General features: G+C 42.8%; 1 protein-coding gene across 2 annotated transcripts; it reads left to right on the top strand.

Annotated features, from left to right (window-relative positions):
- The first annotated feature begins 4,789 nt into the window (after positions 1-4,789).
- Positions 4,790-12,000, top strand: LOC112221751 (cyclin-T1). 2 transcript variants are annotated; one of them, XM_024384045.1, is made up of 9 exons: positions 4,790-5,010; positions 5,984-6,065; positions 6,188-6,316; positions 8,328-8,388; positions 9,099-9,161; positions 9,358-9,403; positions 9,684-9,847; positions 9,953-10,023; positions 10,159-12,000. In XM_024384045.1, the coding sequence occupies exons 1-9, from the start codon at positions 4,838-4,840 to the stop codon at positions 11,455-11,457; spliced, it is 2,088 nt and encodes a 695-aa protein (XP_024239813.1). In that variant the 5' UTR covers positions 4,790-4,837; the 3' UTR covers positions 11,458-12,000. The 2 variants fall into 2 exon arrangements, with proteins under 2 accessions (XP_024239813.1, XP_024239812.1); XM_024384044.1 differs by having other exon boundaries at positions 4,791-5,010; positions 9,349-9,403.
- Positions 12,001-13,128: the final 1,128 nt, after the last annotated feature.

The raw sequence follows: 13,128 nt of genomic DNA, 5'->3' as shown, positions 1-13,128 counted from the left end.
TGATGTCGATATAGGCCTCGTTTTACTGTGGATATAGATACTTTTGTACCTGTTTCCTCCAGCATCTTCACAAGGTTGTTTGCTGATGTTCTGGGATTTATTTGCACTTTTCGCACCTAAGTACGTTCATCTCTAGGAGACAGAACGCGTCTCCTTCCTGAGCGATATTACAGCTGCATGGTCACATGGTGTTTATACTTGCATACTATTGTTTGTACAGATGAATGTGGAACCTTCAGGCGTTTGGAAATTGCTTTTATTTTAATTTCACCTTTATTTAACCAGGTAGGCAAGTTGAGAACAAGTTCTCATTTACAATTGCGACCTGGCCAAGATAAAGCAAAGCAGTTCGACACATACAATGACAGAGTTACACATGGAGTAAAACAAACATACAGTCAATAATACAGTACAAACAAGTCTATATACGATGTGAGCAAATGAGGTGAGATAAGAGAGGTAAAGGCAAAAAAAGGCCATGGTGGCAAAGTAAATACAATATAGCAAGTACAACACTGGAATGGTAGATTTGCAGTGGAATAATGTGCAAAGTAGAAATAAAAATAATGGGGTGCAAAGGAGCTAAATGAAATAAATTAAATTCATTAGGGAAAGAGGTAGTTGTTTGGGCTAAGTTATAGGTGGGCTATGTACAGGTGTAGTAATCTGTGAGCTGCTCTGACAGCTGTTGCTTAAAGCTAGTGAGGGAGATAAGTGTTTCCAGTTTCAGAGATTTTTGTAGTTCGTTCCAGTCATTGGCAGCAGAGAACTGGAAGGAGAGGCTGCCAAAGAAAGAATTGGTTTTGGGGGTGACCAGAGAGATATACCTGCTGGAGCGCGTGCTACAGGTGGGTGATGCAATGGTGACCAGCGAGCTGAGATAAGGGGGGACTTTACCTAGCAGGGTCTTGTAGATGACATGGAGCCAGTGGGTTTGGCGACGAGTATGAAGCGAGGGCCAGCCAACGAGAGCGTAGAGGTCACAATGGTGGGTAGTATATGGGGCTTTGGTGACAAAACGGATGGCACTGTGATAGACTGCATCCAATTTGTTGAGAAGGGTATTGGAGGCTATTTTGTAAATGACATCGCCGAAGTCGAGGATTGATAGGATGGTCAGTTTTACAAGGGTGTGTTTGGCAGCATGAGTGAAGGATGCTTTGTTGCGAAATAGGAAGCCAATTCTAGATTTAACTTTGGATTGGAGATGTTTGATGTGGGTCTGGAAGGAGAGTTTACAGTCTAACCAGACACCTAGGTATTTGTAGTTGTCCACGTATTCTAAGTCAGAGCCGTCCAGAGTAGTGATGTTGGACAGGCGGGCAGGTGCAGGCAGCGATCGGTTGAAGAGCATGCATTTAGTTTTACTTGTATTTAAGAGCAATTGGAGGCCACGGAAGGAGAGTTGTATGGCATTGAAGCTTGCCTGGAGAGTTGTTAACACAGTGTCCAAAGAAGGGCCAGAAGTATACAGAATGGTGTCATCTGCGTAGAGGTAGATCAGAGACTCACCAGCAGCAAGAGCGACATCATTGATGTATACAGAGAAGAGAGTCGGTCCAAGAATTGAACCCTGTGGCACCCCCGTAGAGACTGCTAGTGGTCTGGACAGCAGGCCCTCCGGATGAACCAGACTTGTGGAGGTCTACAATTTCTTGTGGAGTTCTACAATCAGGCCTTGGCTGATTTCTTTTGATTTTCCCATGATGTCAAGCAAAGAGGCACTGATATTGAAGGTAGGCCTTGAAATACATCCACAGGTATAAAGCCATGACATAATTTTCTGGAATATTCCAAGCTGTTAAAGGCACAGTCAACTTAGTGTATGTCAACTTCTGACCCACTGGAATTGTGTTACAATGAATTATAAGTGAAATAATCTGTCTGTAAACAATTTTTGGAACGATTCCTTGTGTCATGCACCAAGTAGATGTCCTAACCGACTTTCCAAAACTAGTTTAACAAGAAATTTGTGAAGTGGTTGAAAAACTAGTTTTAATGACTCCAACCTAAGTGTATGTAAACTTCCGACTTCAACTGTATGTAAGAATGCTGTTCATTGACTACAGCTCAACATTTAACACCATAGTACCCTCCAAACTTGTCATTAAGCTCGTGACCCTGGGTCTTGACCCCGCCCTGTGCAACTGGGTCCTGGACTTTCTGATGAGCCGCCCCCAGGTGGCGAGGGTAAGAAACAACATCTCCACCCTGCTGATCCTCAACACTGGGGCCCCACAAGGGTGCGTTCTCAGCCCTCTCCTGTACTCCCTGTTCACGCATGACTGCGTGGCCATGCACGCCTCCAACTCAATCATTAAGTTTGCCATAAGATTTATGGGAAGATTTTTCCATCTAATTAGATCTGCTTTCATGTTGAGTAATGGGATAAAGTTATCTTCAACATAGACTTTGGGTAATCTAAAAGTTACAGGAATCTAATTACTTTGTGTGTCATCATGGTGGTGTCCAACTTGTGGTCAGGCTTGATGGAAGGAGATGGACCAAACAAATGTACATGCATACTTTGGGGTTGTTATCATTGCTGGTGTTTTCAGATCCAATGGGGAATCCACAGAATCCCTGTTGGATGCAGATAACCTTTCCGTGCAACAATGTCTCTGGGAAAACTTCTACATTATTTCCAGGATTATCCGCTTTGATAACTGAGACACCAGACCAGCTTGGCGGCAGAGACACAAGCTAGCTGCAATCAGCTCAGTGGGTGGACTGCCTTCCCCTGTTTAACAACCCTGGGCCCAATGTTACTGTTGTTGAGCAGCTTATGCCATTTAGGGGCCGCTGCCCCTTCAGGCAGTACATACCGTCTAAACCCGCAAAATATGGAATCAAGATCTGGGCTGCCTGTGATGCTGTTTCATCATATGCATGGAACTTGCAAGTGTATATGTGGAAGCCAGATGGAGGAGCCCTTGACAATAACCAAGGGATGAGGGTTGTCCTGGATGTGGCACTGGGACTCCGTGGCCACAACATCATATGTGATAACTTTTTTTAAACTTCACACAAGTTGGGACAGGAGCTCCTCAAGAGGAAGCTGATGAAGGTAGGAAAGGTACGAAAAAACAAGCCAGAGCTCCCACCTCAGGTCTGTTCCATGTATTCAACAGATATCAATCCCTCTAAGTTTGTGTTCACGGCCGACACGTCCCTAGTGTCCTACGTTCCAAAGAAAGGCAAAAATGTAGTACTCATGAGTATGCTGCATAGGGATGGGAGAATCTGTGGCCAGGAACATCAAAAAACAGAAATCATAATAGATTACAATGCCACAAAAGGAGGGGCAGACAATTTAGACAAGCTGGTGACTGGCTACATCTACCAAAGAAGAACCCTACACTGGCCACTTGTGATATTCTTTAACATCTTGGACATCGACGCACAACGCGTACACAACGCGTACACAGTACACATGCATCAAGTGCAAGAAATACATTCGCAACACACACAGTAAAACTCTGTCCCTCATGTGGTGTGTAGACTGGCCTTAATTTGGGGCTCATTTATTTCTTCCATCAAATACTGTATGTAAAATTTGTACTTCCAATTTGTTCAGTTCAAAGCAATAAACATCAATAGTGATGAAAACCTTGTTTCATTTATATTTGTTCAAGATAAACATTTATTCCACCCATGTCTTGATTATAACGAATAGAGTTTTTATTGATAAATGAAATCTAGCAGAGGTAAATAGCAATTATTAACCATGTATGCTGTCTATATTTCTTGTAATTGATATAAGTCAACATCTAAGTATTAAGTATTTGAACATAAATTGCTATATGTTGTTTTAAAAACCCAATAATGTTGTGGGTCAATGTTACAATGTTTACAATGTTTGGTTGGTAACCTCACAGATCATTGCACCTGTACATAGACCATCTATAAATAGCCCATCCAACTACCTCATCCACAAACTGTATTTATTTAGCTCCTTTGCACCCCAGTTTCTCAACATGCACATTCATCTTCTGTAGATCTATCACTCCAGTGTTTAATTGCTATATCGCGATTACCTCGCCACTATGGCCTTTTTTATTGCCTTACCTCCCTTATCTTACCTCATTTGCACACACTGTATATATACTTTTTTTTTTACTGTATTATTGACTATATGTTTGTTTATTCCATGTGTAACTCTGTGTTGTTGTATGTGTCGAACTGCTTTGCTTTATCTTGGCCAGGTCACAGTTGTAAATGAGAACTTGTTCTCAACTTGCCTACCTGGTTAAATAAAGGTTAAATAAAAAATAACATAAAATAAAACCTGATTACAGTTAACGTTTTCTTTTATCAGATGACAATGTACTGATTTATGTGTAATCCTTCACTCCCCACCCCTGGACAACAGATGGTTTCCATCTGAGATGTTGAAGGGTGTAATTGATATCTACATTGATAACTTCATCTATTGATTCTCGCCATTGGTCCATGGCCGTTTCTTTAGCGTTGGGGACAAAAAATGTTGACAACTGTAGCATTGTAGCTAAGCCTAACTCTTTTCCTCAGTCTCCTAACCAACCACGCGAATTCTCTTGATTTACTTTGTTTTACCTGCTATGTAAACAAATCATCTGTGTTAGAAACCATCCGTCTCATACCACAGTCACCATGACACCAACATTTGCTGATAAGGAACAACCACATCAAGAAACGCCCTGAGCTGCGGTCTGCATTTACACAATATTCGAGATGTTTAGAAATGTTGCTTTGGACAGAGAGGAACCAAAATATTTGCCTTGGGGACATTTGCCATTCATATAATTGACGTCACTTCCTGTGATCCACAATTTTAAAAATATTGTCCTTCTCAGTAATGGCGGCTTCCTTCCCTTCTCCTTCTGCAATAAACAACAACAAATGGTACTTCACCCGAGAACAGATCGAGAATAGCCCGTCTCGCCGTTCGGGGCTTGATCCAGACAAAGAATTGTCCTACCGACAACAAGCTGCGAACCTTCTACAGGACATGGGACAACGACTCAATGTGTATCTTTTGTCGGGACCATTTGCGCCTGCTAGCGGTTAGCTAGCTTCAAGAGGTTGAAGCCGGTTTGGCGGCATGGCGAGATGCTAGCTAATATCTGCTATTGTGTTTATAGTTTGGGTGTTATTGTTGATACTACAATTTATTAATGTGCTTGGTATGGACTGGAGTGGTTGCTAGCTAATTGAAACTAGCGGCCCAGACGTGCGACTCGCTAGCAAGGGCCCGGCCATCATTGCGTGTGATTAGCATGGCTAGCTAACGTTGTGTAGGCCTTTGCAGCCGAGGCCTACGCTTCTTTTAACGTTAGAGAACAAAAGCCGAGCAGAGGGACGTTTGAGTTGTTTAGTTATTATACGTGGGGGTTTGGTGTATCAAACACTTTAAGAGCATAACGTTATTGGGACAACAATTGCGCTGTTTTGGGAGCCAACGCGGGTAACGTTAAAACTAGCAATCTATTTATCTGCTCTATATAACGATGAGTTAACTATAGGGTAACAACACAATAGTTTAAAACCCATGCGTACGTTACATAACTAACTATTAGACATTGTATTGGTGAGCGGTCCAATGCTGTTCGATAAAATGTCCATGTGATTTGAGATTAAGAGTTTTTTACCCGTTTTATTTGATACGTTTGGCTTCTTTGTGGCCATTATTTGCTACCTTGATAGCTACAGCAAACGATCTAACCCACAATGCAGTTCTAGTCAGCGAGATACGTTATCCTACTACGTACCACCACACACACTGCCAACATTTGGAGTAACGTTAGTTACAGCAGTACTAGATCACTCGGCTACATCCAAAACTAGTTTTGAAAATAAGTTGGTAGCTACTGTTACATACAATATGGTGTCATCAATCAAACATACTATTTGTCATTTAACTCTTAAAGTAGTGAGTTCAATCTCACAGAGACATCAGGTCATATTGTTATGCTATAACCCTTAACCCGTAGCTATGCATCAGGTCCCAGCTAACAATTAATACTGCCATTGTGTATATGCACCGATTCTACATGATCCAGTCGTTCACCAGGTTCCACAGAAATGTAAGTACTTTGCACACACTGACATCATCTTTTGCAAAATGTATCTTATATAGTTTGAAATGAAACATGTAAATAGCACTATCAGTACAGCATCTATCAAAATGTCAAATTTTCCCCCCTAGGTCATAGCTCCAGCAACACTATTCCTGGCTGCAAAGGTTGAGGAGCAGCCCCGCAAGTTGGAGCATGTTATCAAGGTGACCCATGCATGCCTCAATCCTCAGGACCCTTCACCAGATGTCCGCAGTGATGTAAGTCTCCATGGTCTGGCCACTCCACTTTGAACTCACTCTGGCACTTGCATGGTGCTCCACAAACTGATTTGGGTATGTTTGTTAGGGCCGGGACGATACCAGTATCAATATAATTGTTTGTATCGTGGCAAGGAAACAAAACACTAAGCGGATTTCACTTCTTTAAGAAAACAGCCCTAATGTTGGAAACAAATATGTTGTCATCCGGAGTCTAATTTATTTATTTGACAAGCACACTATTTTACATAGCAGGTTTTTAAAGGGTCTGCTTCATGTTTTCATTTTTGTAATGAAAAAAATATTGCAATACTGGTATTATCACAGCCATGGGGTGTTTTGAGGCGGTTGTACCTAGGCTTGGGCGGTATACCAGGGTATTTGGAAATAGCCACGAGATGGTTTTTCAATACTATTTATTTGAAGTTTTATATTTGTAGCTACTTTTGAAGTAAATACTGTACCTGCAGTCAAGTTGTGCATTACTTTAGGAAATTAAGAAGATTGTGTTCTTCATTTCACCTGTCACATCATTTTTCAATATGAAGCTTACCTGTAGTCTCCAGTCACGCAGTGTTTGTTTACAACACACAAGACTAGAGCCCAATGTTATCTAACATATGCTAAATGCTCTGCAATTGTGCAATTGGTTTGCAAATTTAGTCACTGCGATTCAGCACCACAGCAGGAGAAATAGGCCCCTCTTGGTGGCCACAAAATGAAGAAATTATAAAACTGATGTTGGACAATCAAATACACAAATTTCATTAAGGCTGTTTCAAGCTTATTTTACAATACTCCTGTGACACAAGCCCCGCGCCATGGGTTTATGAAAGCACTTGTTTCCAAATCTCAAATGATATCTCACTCTTTTTACAGTTCTATTGGATGATGTTGAGAAATGTTGTGTTTATTGTCATTTGAACGTGGGGTTGTGACTTGTGTCATGTGTGACATACGTGGCTTATTGATAACAACTCTCTCTTACTTTGGGTTGCAATTCCTGTAACTTTACCCAAATTCCCCAAGTTTTCCAAAAATCATGGTTAGAAGATTCCTGGAATTATGGGGGAATAAGCAGGAAATCCATCAATTTACAACCAGGATTTTGGGGAAACCAGGGAATTTTGGGAAAGTTAGTGGAATTTTGCATCCCTACTCTTACTATAGGCTGTTGGCTGCCTAGTGATCGCAACATTGTAACTCTCCGATGTGAATAGTTGGCAACGATATTTAGTTTCCAAGTGCTACTGAATAAACTCAACTGGAATGCACCAATTGAGCATGATACACATCATTACGTTAGTCTATCAATCCAAATCATGATTCCAAATCATGACACGGGCGACATATGTTGGTCTTGCTTAGGGCGGCAGCAGAACTGCTAAGACCGGGTCTGACAAACACAATTTGCCTCCAATTTATATGCGTTTGCGGCGGACCTTGGCCTGCTCAAAGTGAGCCGCTGCTGTTGGAAAGTCAAAGCTGTCCAACTCTTTGGAGCAGTTTGCGATGCGCATCAGCCTCGTTACTTTGTCCTCACAAAGTTGCTATCTTGAGTCCCTCTGAACTCTGTTTTGGAGAAAGAATCACCTCTTGGCGGGCATGCTGGAAAGGGTAATAATCTACACAATCTTTTCCAATTTGCCCATACTTCGCTGAAGTCCCTTATGAGGACCGTGCGTCTTTTTGGCCGGCAACAATTTTAGTTATCGGCTTTTCATATATTTTTATTGGCTAAAAGCTGGCATTTACCTTGATAACATCCTCGTAACCTTCAGATTAGAGGCTCAGTGGGGTTTGTGTTCAGTGCGGGTATTACAGAATATCCCGGTATGGCACAAGGTCGGTCTGAAGGTATGACAATCTGGATACTGCCCAAGCTTAGTTGTACCTCCTTGAAGGTAAGACTGCTTAAAGGGAAAGCAAGAGGGTGAGTGAGACGTAAGGGGTGAGAGAGAATGCCTCCTAGTGAGTAATGCCTGTCTCCTGCCTGTCCTCTCAACCTCAGGCTTACCTGCAACAAGCCCAAGACCTGGTCATTCTTGAGAGCATTATACTCCAGACCCTGGGTAAGTTGGGATGGACAAATGAATGGGGTCTTTGATTTCACCCAAAACTAGAGATGTGCTGCTTGCCGACACTATTAACCATCTTTGTTCTTGTCCACAGCAGAGTTTTGAGTAGCAGTTAATTCTATTGGACGTCCACACATCATCTAGTTCACCTAGTTCTATATGCTCACTATTTATCACATACTTTTTCACATTTTCCTTGTGGTTTTAAGCCATTGATTTGTGTTGAGTAATTCTGGTGCAGGTTGTCGTGATGGAGGATGTTTTTGTTGTAATCACATTAGAGAGCAAGTGAATTTAGTACAGTATTGCTAGCATTTGGATTGCTTGCTATAATGGCCATTTGCCACCTATGACCTTTGTGTCAATGAATGGCTTAAATGTAAATGCCAAACTTGTTTTATTCTCTACTCACTCATTCACATTTGTCTTAAACAGGGCCTGTCATCTGAAGACCTAAAGCAGTGCATTCATTCACTATTTACTGTAGTTTCATAAAACAAGTACATTGGTTTTCCGGGGCAATTATTTATTTTAATGCTCTATGGGAGTACTGAAATATCCAATAAATTCAGTACCTTTCGAATGAAAATGTGTATTTTGCATTAGCAGCCTCAAATTCTCATAGAAAGAGGATTATAGATAGTTCTTTTGAAATTGTCTCATGGAACCTTTCTTCTGTCTCCCCTCTGCCCTATTCATTACAGCCTTTGAAATCACCATTGACCACCCACATACTCATGTTGTCAAGTGCACCCAGCTAGTCAGAGGTAAGCATCAACAATGTCCCTTTGTAGGCTACTGGTGAAGTTTCTGAACCCTAGTAGTGCTTTTACAAATGACATAAATGGTTCTCGCCTAGTTAAAGGTATTATTTATGCATATTTTAACCACATTTTTAATGTCAGTATTTTGAACGTAGCAGGTTTTAATTGTATTTTCTTGTTTCTCGTGTTGTTGTTCCAGCGAGTAAGGATTTGGCCCAGACGTCATACTTCATGGCTACCAACAGGTATGCTGTTCACTCTGCTGTGTTCAACTTCACGCTTTTCATTTCAGTTCGATATAACATTATTCAATGAAAATGCAATGCAACATTGTCTGATCTAAAGCAGGAGAGGGTCTTGTGACCTGTATTTGAATGAAATTACCACTCATCTAAGAGGTGCACTGTCGTCCTTTTCATTATATTCTGAAACTGAATCTGTTTCTTCTCCTCCCCCTCTTGTATTTTCCCCGTTTCCATGGATTTTCCTTCTGCTGGTTTATCTGGGACCCAACCTGTTGTGTAGTCTACACCTGACCACATTCTGCCTGCAACACAGCCCGCCCATCGTGGCCTGCGTTTGCATCCACCTGGCCTGCAAGTGGTCCAACTGGGAGATCCCAGTCTCTACAGACAGCAAGCACTGGTGGGAGTATGTGGACAATACTGTCACCCTCGAGCTGCTGGATGGTAAGTTTGATTGAATTTCATTATGCATGTTTGTGTAGTTGTTGGTTAGATTGTATTGTAGGAAACTGAATTGCAGCGCCCATTGTAATACTTTGTGTCCCATAGAGCTCACCCACGAGTTCCTGCAGATCTTGGAGAAGACACCAAGCCGATTAAAACGCATTCGCAACTGGAAAGTAAGTCATAGTTTAACATACATTTAAAATATTTTCATAGCTCCATTTCTTTCAGGTCGCCCTCGCAAAAGGGTCTTTCCTGATTTAAATAAATGTAGGTCCGTCATTGCCTAACTCTGTGATTTCTTGTTCCAGGCGGCAGGTCAGACAGTGAAGGGAGGGAAGTCCAAGGTGCCAGAAGACGGCGATCAGACAGATGGCATGATGAGCATGGTCTCCATGTCGTCATCTGAGACCACGCTGGGTGGCCTGATGAGCCTCTCCAACCCTCTCTCTTCATCTTCCTCCTCCATGGCTCCCATACTACTGGAGCTCAAGTCGACACTTGGCAGTGGTTCCGACCAGCCCAGCCACGCCGAGCTGCACGCCCCGGCCAAGGTGTCACTGAGCGAGTACCGGGCCAAGCACGCTGACGTCCTGGCTGCTCAGAAGAGGAAGCTGGAGAACATGGAGGCCAGCGTGAAGAGGGAGTACGCCACGGCAGCCCAGGCTCTGATAGGCCAGCAGCAGAGGAAGGAGAAGCACCACCGTGACCAGCAGCAATCCAGCTCCCACCATTCCAGCTCGGCCTCCTCTGACCTCAGCAGCCCCTCGCCCATCATCCTCAAGATCCCCCTGGAAAAGGAGAGGGGCGAGCGCAGCTCCCTGAAGATGCGCCTCCCTCTGGGGTCTGGGGGAGGCGGGGGGCATAGTGGAGGAGGGAACAGAGGAGCAGGAGGAGAAAAGGACATCAAAGTGAGAATTCGGGTGCCTGAGAAAGTACGCAGTGGAGGCTCGGGAGAGGAGGGGGGCAAGACTAGGGAGGGAAAGCACCGAGAACGTTCCAACCACCATCATCACCACCACCACCACCATCATTCATCGTCATCTTTTAGCGGTGCTTCTGTCTCTTCGTCCTCGTCACATAAACACTCAGCCAGTGCTGTAGGAGGAAGCAGCAGCAAAAAAGCCCCCAGTGACTCGTCTAGAATGAGCTCCTCTTCCTCTGTGTCTCGAAAGAGGACACATTCCACGGAGTCCCAGGGCTCCCACTCGTCCAAAGTCTCTAAGTCCTCCAGGAACTCAGCTCACCAGCTGCCTGCTCTTTTAGCTGCCTCTGGAGCACACTCCCTGGGGGCACACCCCACTGATATCCTCCCCTCCCTGGGTCTCCCCTCCCTCCACCAGGGCAACTACTCTCACTCCAAGGGGGACAAGCCGGACACTAACGGACACAATGCAGGTGTTGGCAGCCAGTCGAATGAGTATCAGGACACGTTTGAAATGCTGAACTCTTTACTGAGTGCTCAGGGGGTGCAGCCTGTCCAGCCTCCCATGTTTGATTGCCGGTCTCAGTACGTGGAGTACAGATACAGCGGCGGGTCTAGGGGGGGATCTCGACCACCACCTCTGCCTGCTGAACCTCCACCTCCGCTACCCCCTCTACCCAAGTGATCCCTGATGAAGGGGTGAATTACTGACAGTGTACCTGTAGATGCGTCCAACCATGTTACATAAGATATTTGCTCTGTGAATTTTGTCCCTTTTTATGTGTTTGTATGGATCATGTTGTGGTTTTCAACTTGACAGCAAAGAAATGTACCAATACATACTTTTCAGTGATGTAGGTGCTGAAGTGTGTCCCTCGTCACATCATATTCAATACATCTGTGGGGCAATAACAGGAGGTGTGAAAGAAAAGCTTGCAAAAAATTTGAAACGAACAGAATTAATTTATTCACAATGTAAATACTTTATCATGATATGAACTCAAATCAAATTTTATGGAATGGCGGGCATAATATTTGAGCCATAGCTGTTTTTAAAAGAAAGTCAAACGTTACATGTTTGAATGCCTATTAGAGGAAACAAACTTGTTTGCTTCACTTACTACATTTTAAAGTCTTGTTAACAATGAGTCTTTTCCAGAATGTTTTTGAAATATACTATTTATTATTAGTATTGAATGCTTTTGAGGAAGTTAAAAAAAAATAAATATATATATATATATATATATAAATAACTGCCCCTTTCTGCTGTGTTAAACTGAAGGATAGTTGAGTGCTCCTTACACAGGCCTATTTCAGAATGCATGTCTTCAAAGCCATCGTTTTCAACATTTTGTTTTGTTTCAAAATACTGTAGTCACTGAGGTTTTTGTCTCCGTTTTGTCAATACATTTGTTTTGTAATCTGCATTATTTTGTGAACAATTGTTTAATATGAATAATGTAAATTGGTAAAAGTAGACAAATATTTTGTACATTTTGTTAAGAAAAAAGTTGCTAAAAATCCTGTAGACGGCTTATATTTTAGTTCCTAGATTTGTGTGTTGCAGTCATTGTTTTAAATGGTTGTAAAATGTTAGCAGTCAAATGCTTACACTAACATTCAGAGTTTATACTACAGTACATGCACTGCATAGCCAAAAGTATGTGGACACTCATTCAAATTAGTGGATTTTGCTTTTTCAGCCGTACCTGTTGCTGACGGGTGTATAAAATAAAAAAGCACACAGCCATGCAATCTCCATATGCAAACATAAGCAGTAGACTGGGCCGTACTGAAGAGCACAGTGACTTTAAACGTGGCACTGTAATAGGCTGCCACCTTTCCAAAATGTCAGTTTGTAAGTGATCTTATTGTGACGTAGAAACATCTAGGAGCAAGAACTGCTCAGCTGTGAAGTGGTATGTCACACAAGCTAATAAAACTGGACCATCGAGTGCTGTAGCAGGTAAAATTGTCTGTACTCTGTTGCAACTCTTATCTCCGAGATTCAAACTGCCTCTGGAAGCAACGTTAGCACAAGTGTTTGTTGGGAGCTTCATGAAATGGGTTTCCATGGCCAAGCAGCCGCACATAAGCCTAAGATCACCATGTGCAATGCCAAGCGTCGGCTAGAGTGGTGTAAAGCTCGCCGCCATTGGACTCTGGAACAGTGGAAACGCATTCTCTGGAGTGATGAATCACGCTGCACCATCTGGCAGACCAACAGACAAATCTGGGTTTGGCAGATACCAGAAGAACGCTACCTGCCTGAATGCATAGTGGCAACTGTAAATTTGATTGGAGGAGTAATAATGGTCTGGGGCTGTTTTTCATGGTTGAATGGAAGCAAGTCCCC

The sequence above is a fragment of the Oncorhynchus tshawytscha genome, linkage group LG22, assembly GCF_018296145.1.
Source record: "Oncorhynchus tshawytscha isolate Ot180627B linkage group LG22, Otsh_v2.0, whole genome shotgun sequence".
Classification (NCBI taxonomy): domain Eukaryota; kingdom Metazoa; phylum Chordata; class Actinopteri; order Salmoniformes; family Salmonidae; genus Oncorhynchus; species Oncorhynchus tshawytscha.
This window is presented reverse-complemented; position numbering and strand designations above follow the sequence as displayed.

Excerpts from the sequence above, each read along its gene's own strand:
- LOC112221751 (XM_024384044.1), top strand. The coding sequence starts at position 4,838 with ATGGCGGCTTCCTTCCCTTCTCCTTCTGCAATAAACAACAACAAATGG. Across the intron at positions 5,011-5,983 it reads ATGGGACAACGACTCAATGT|GTCCCAGCTAACAATTAATA; the intron begins GTATCTTTTGTC and ends GCTATGCATCAG. Across the intron at positions 8,389-9,098 it reads CATTATACTCCAGACCCTGG|CCTTTGAAATCACCATTGAC; the intron begins GTAAGTTGGGAT and ends TATTCATTACAG.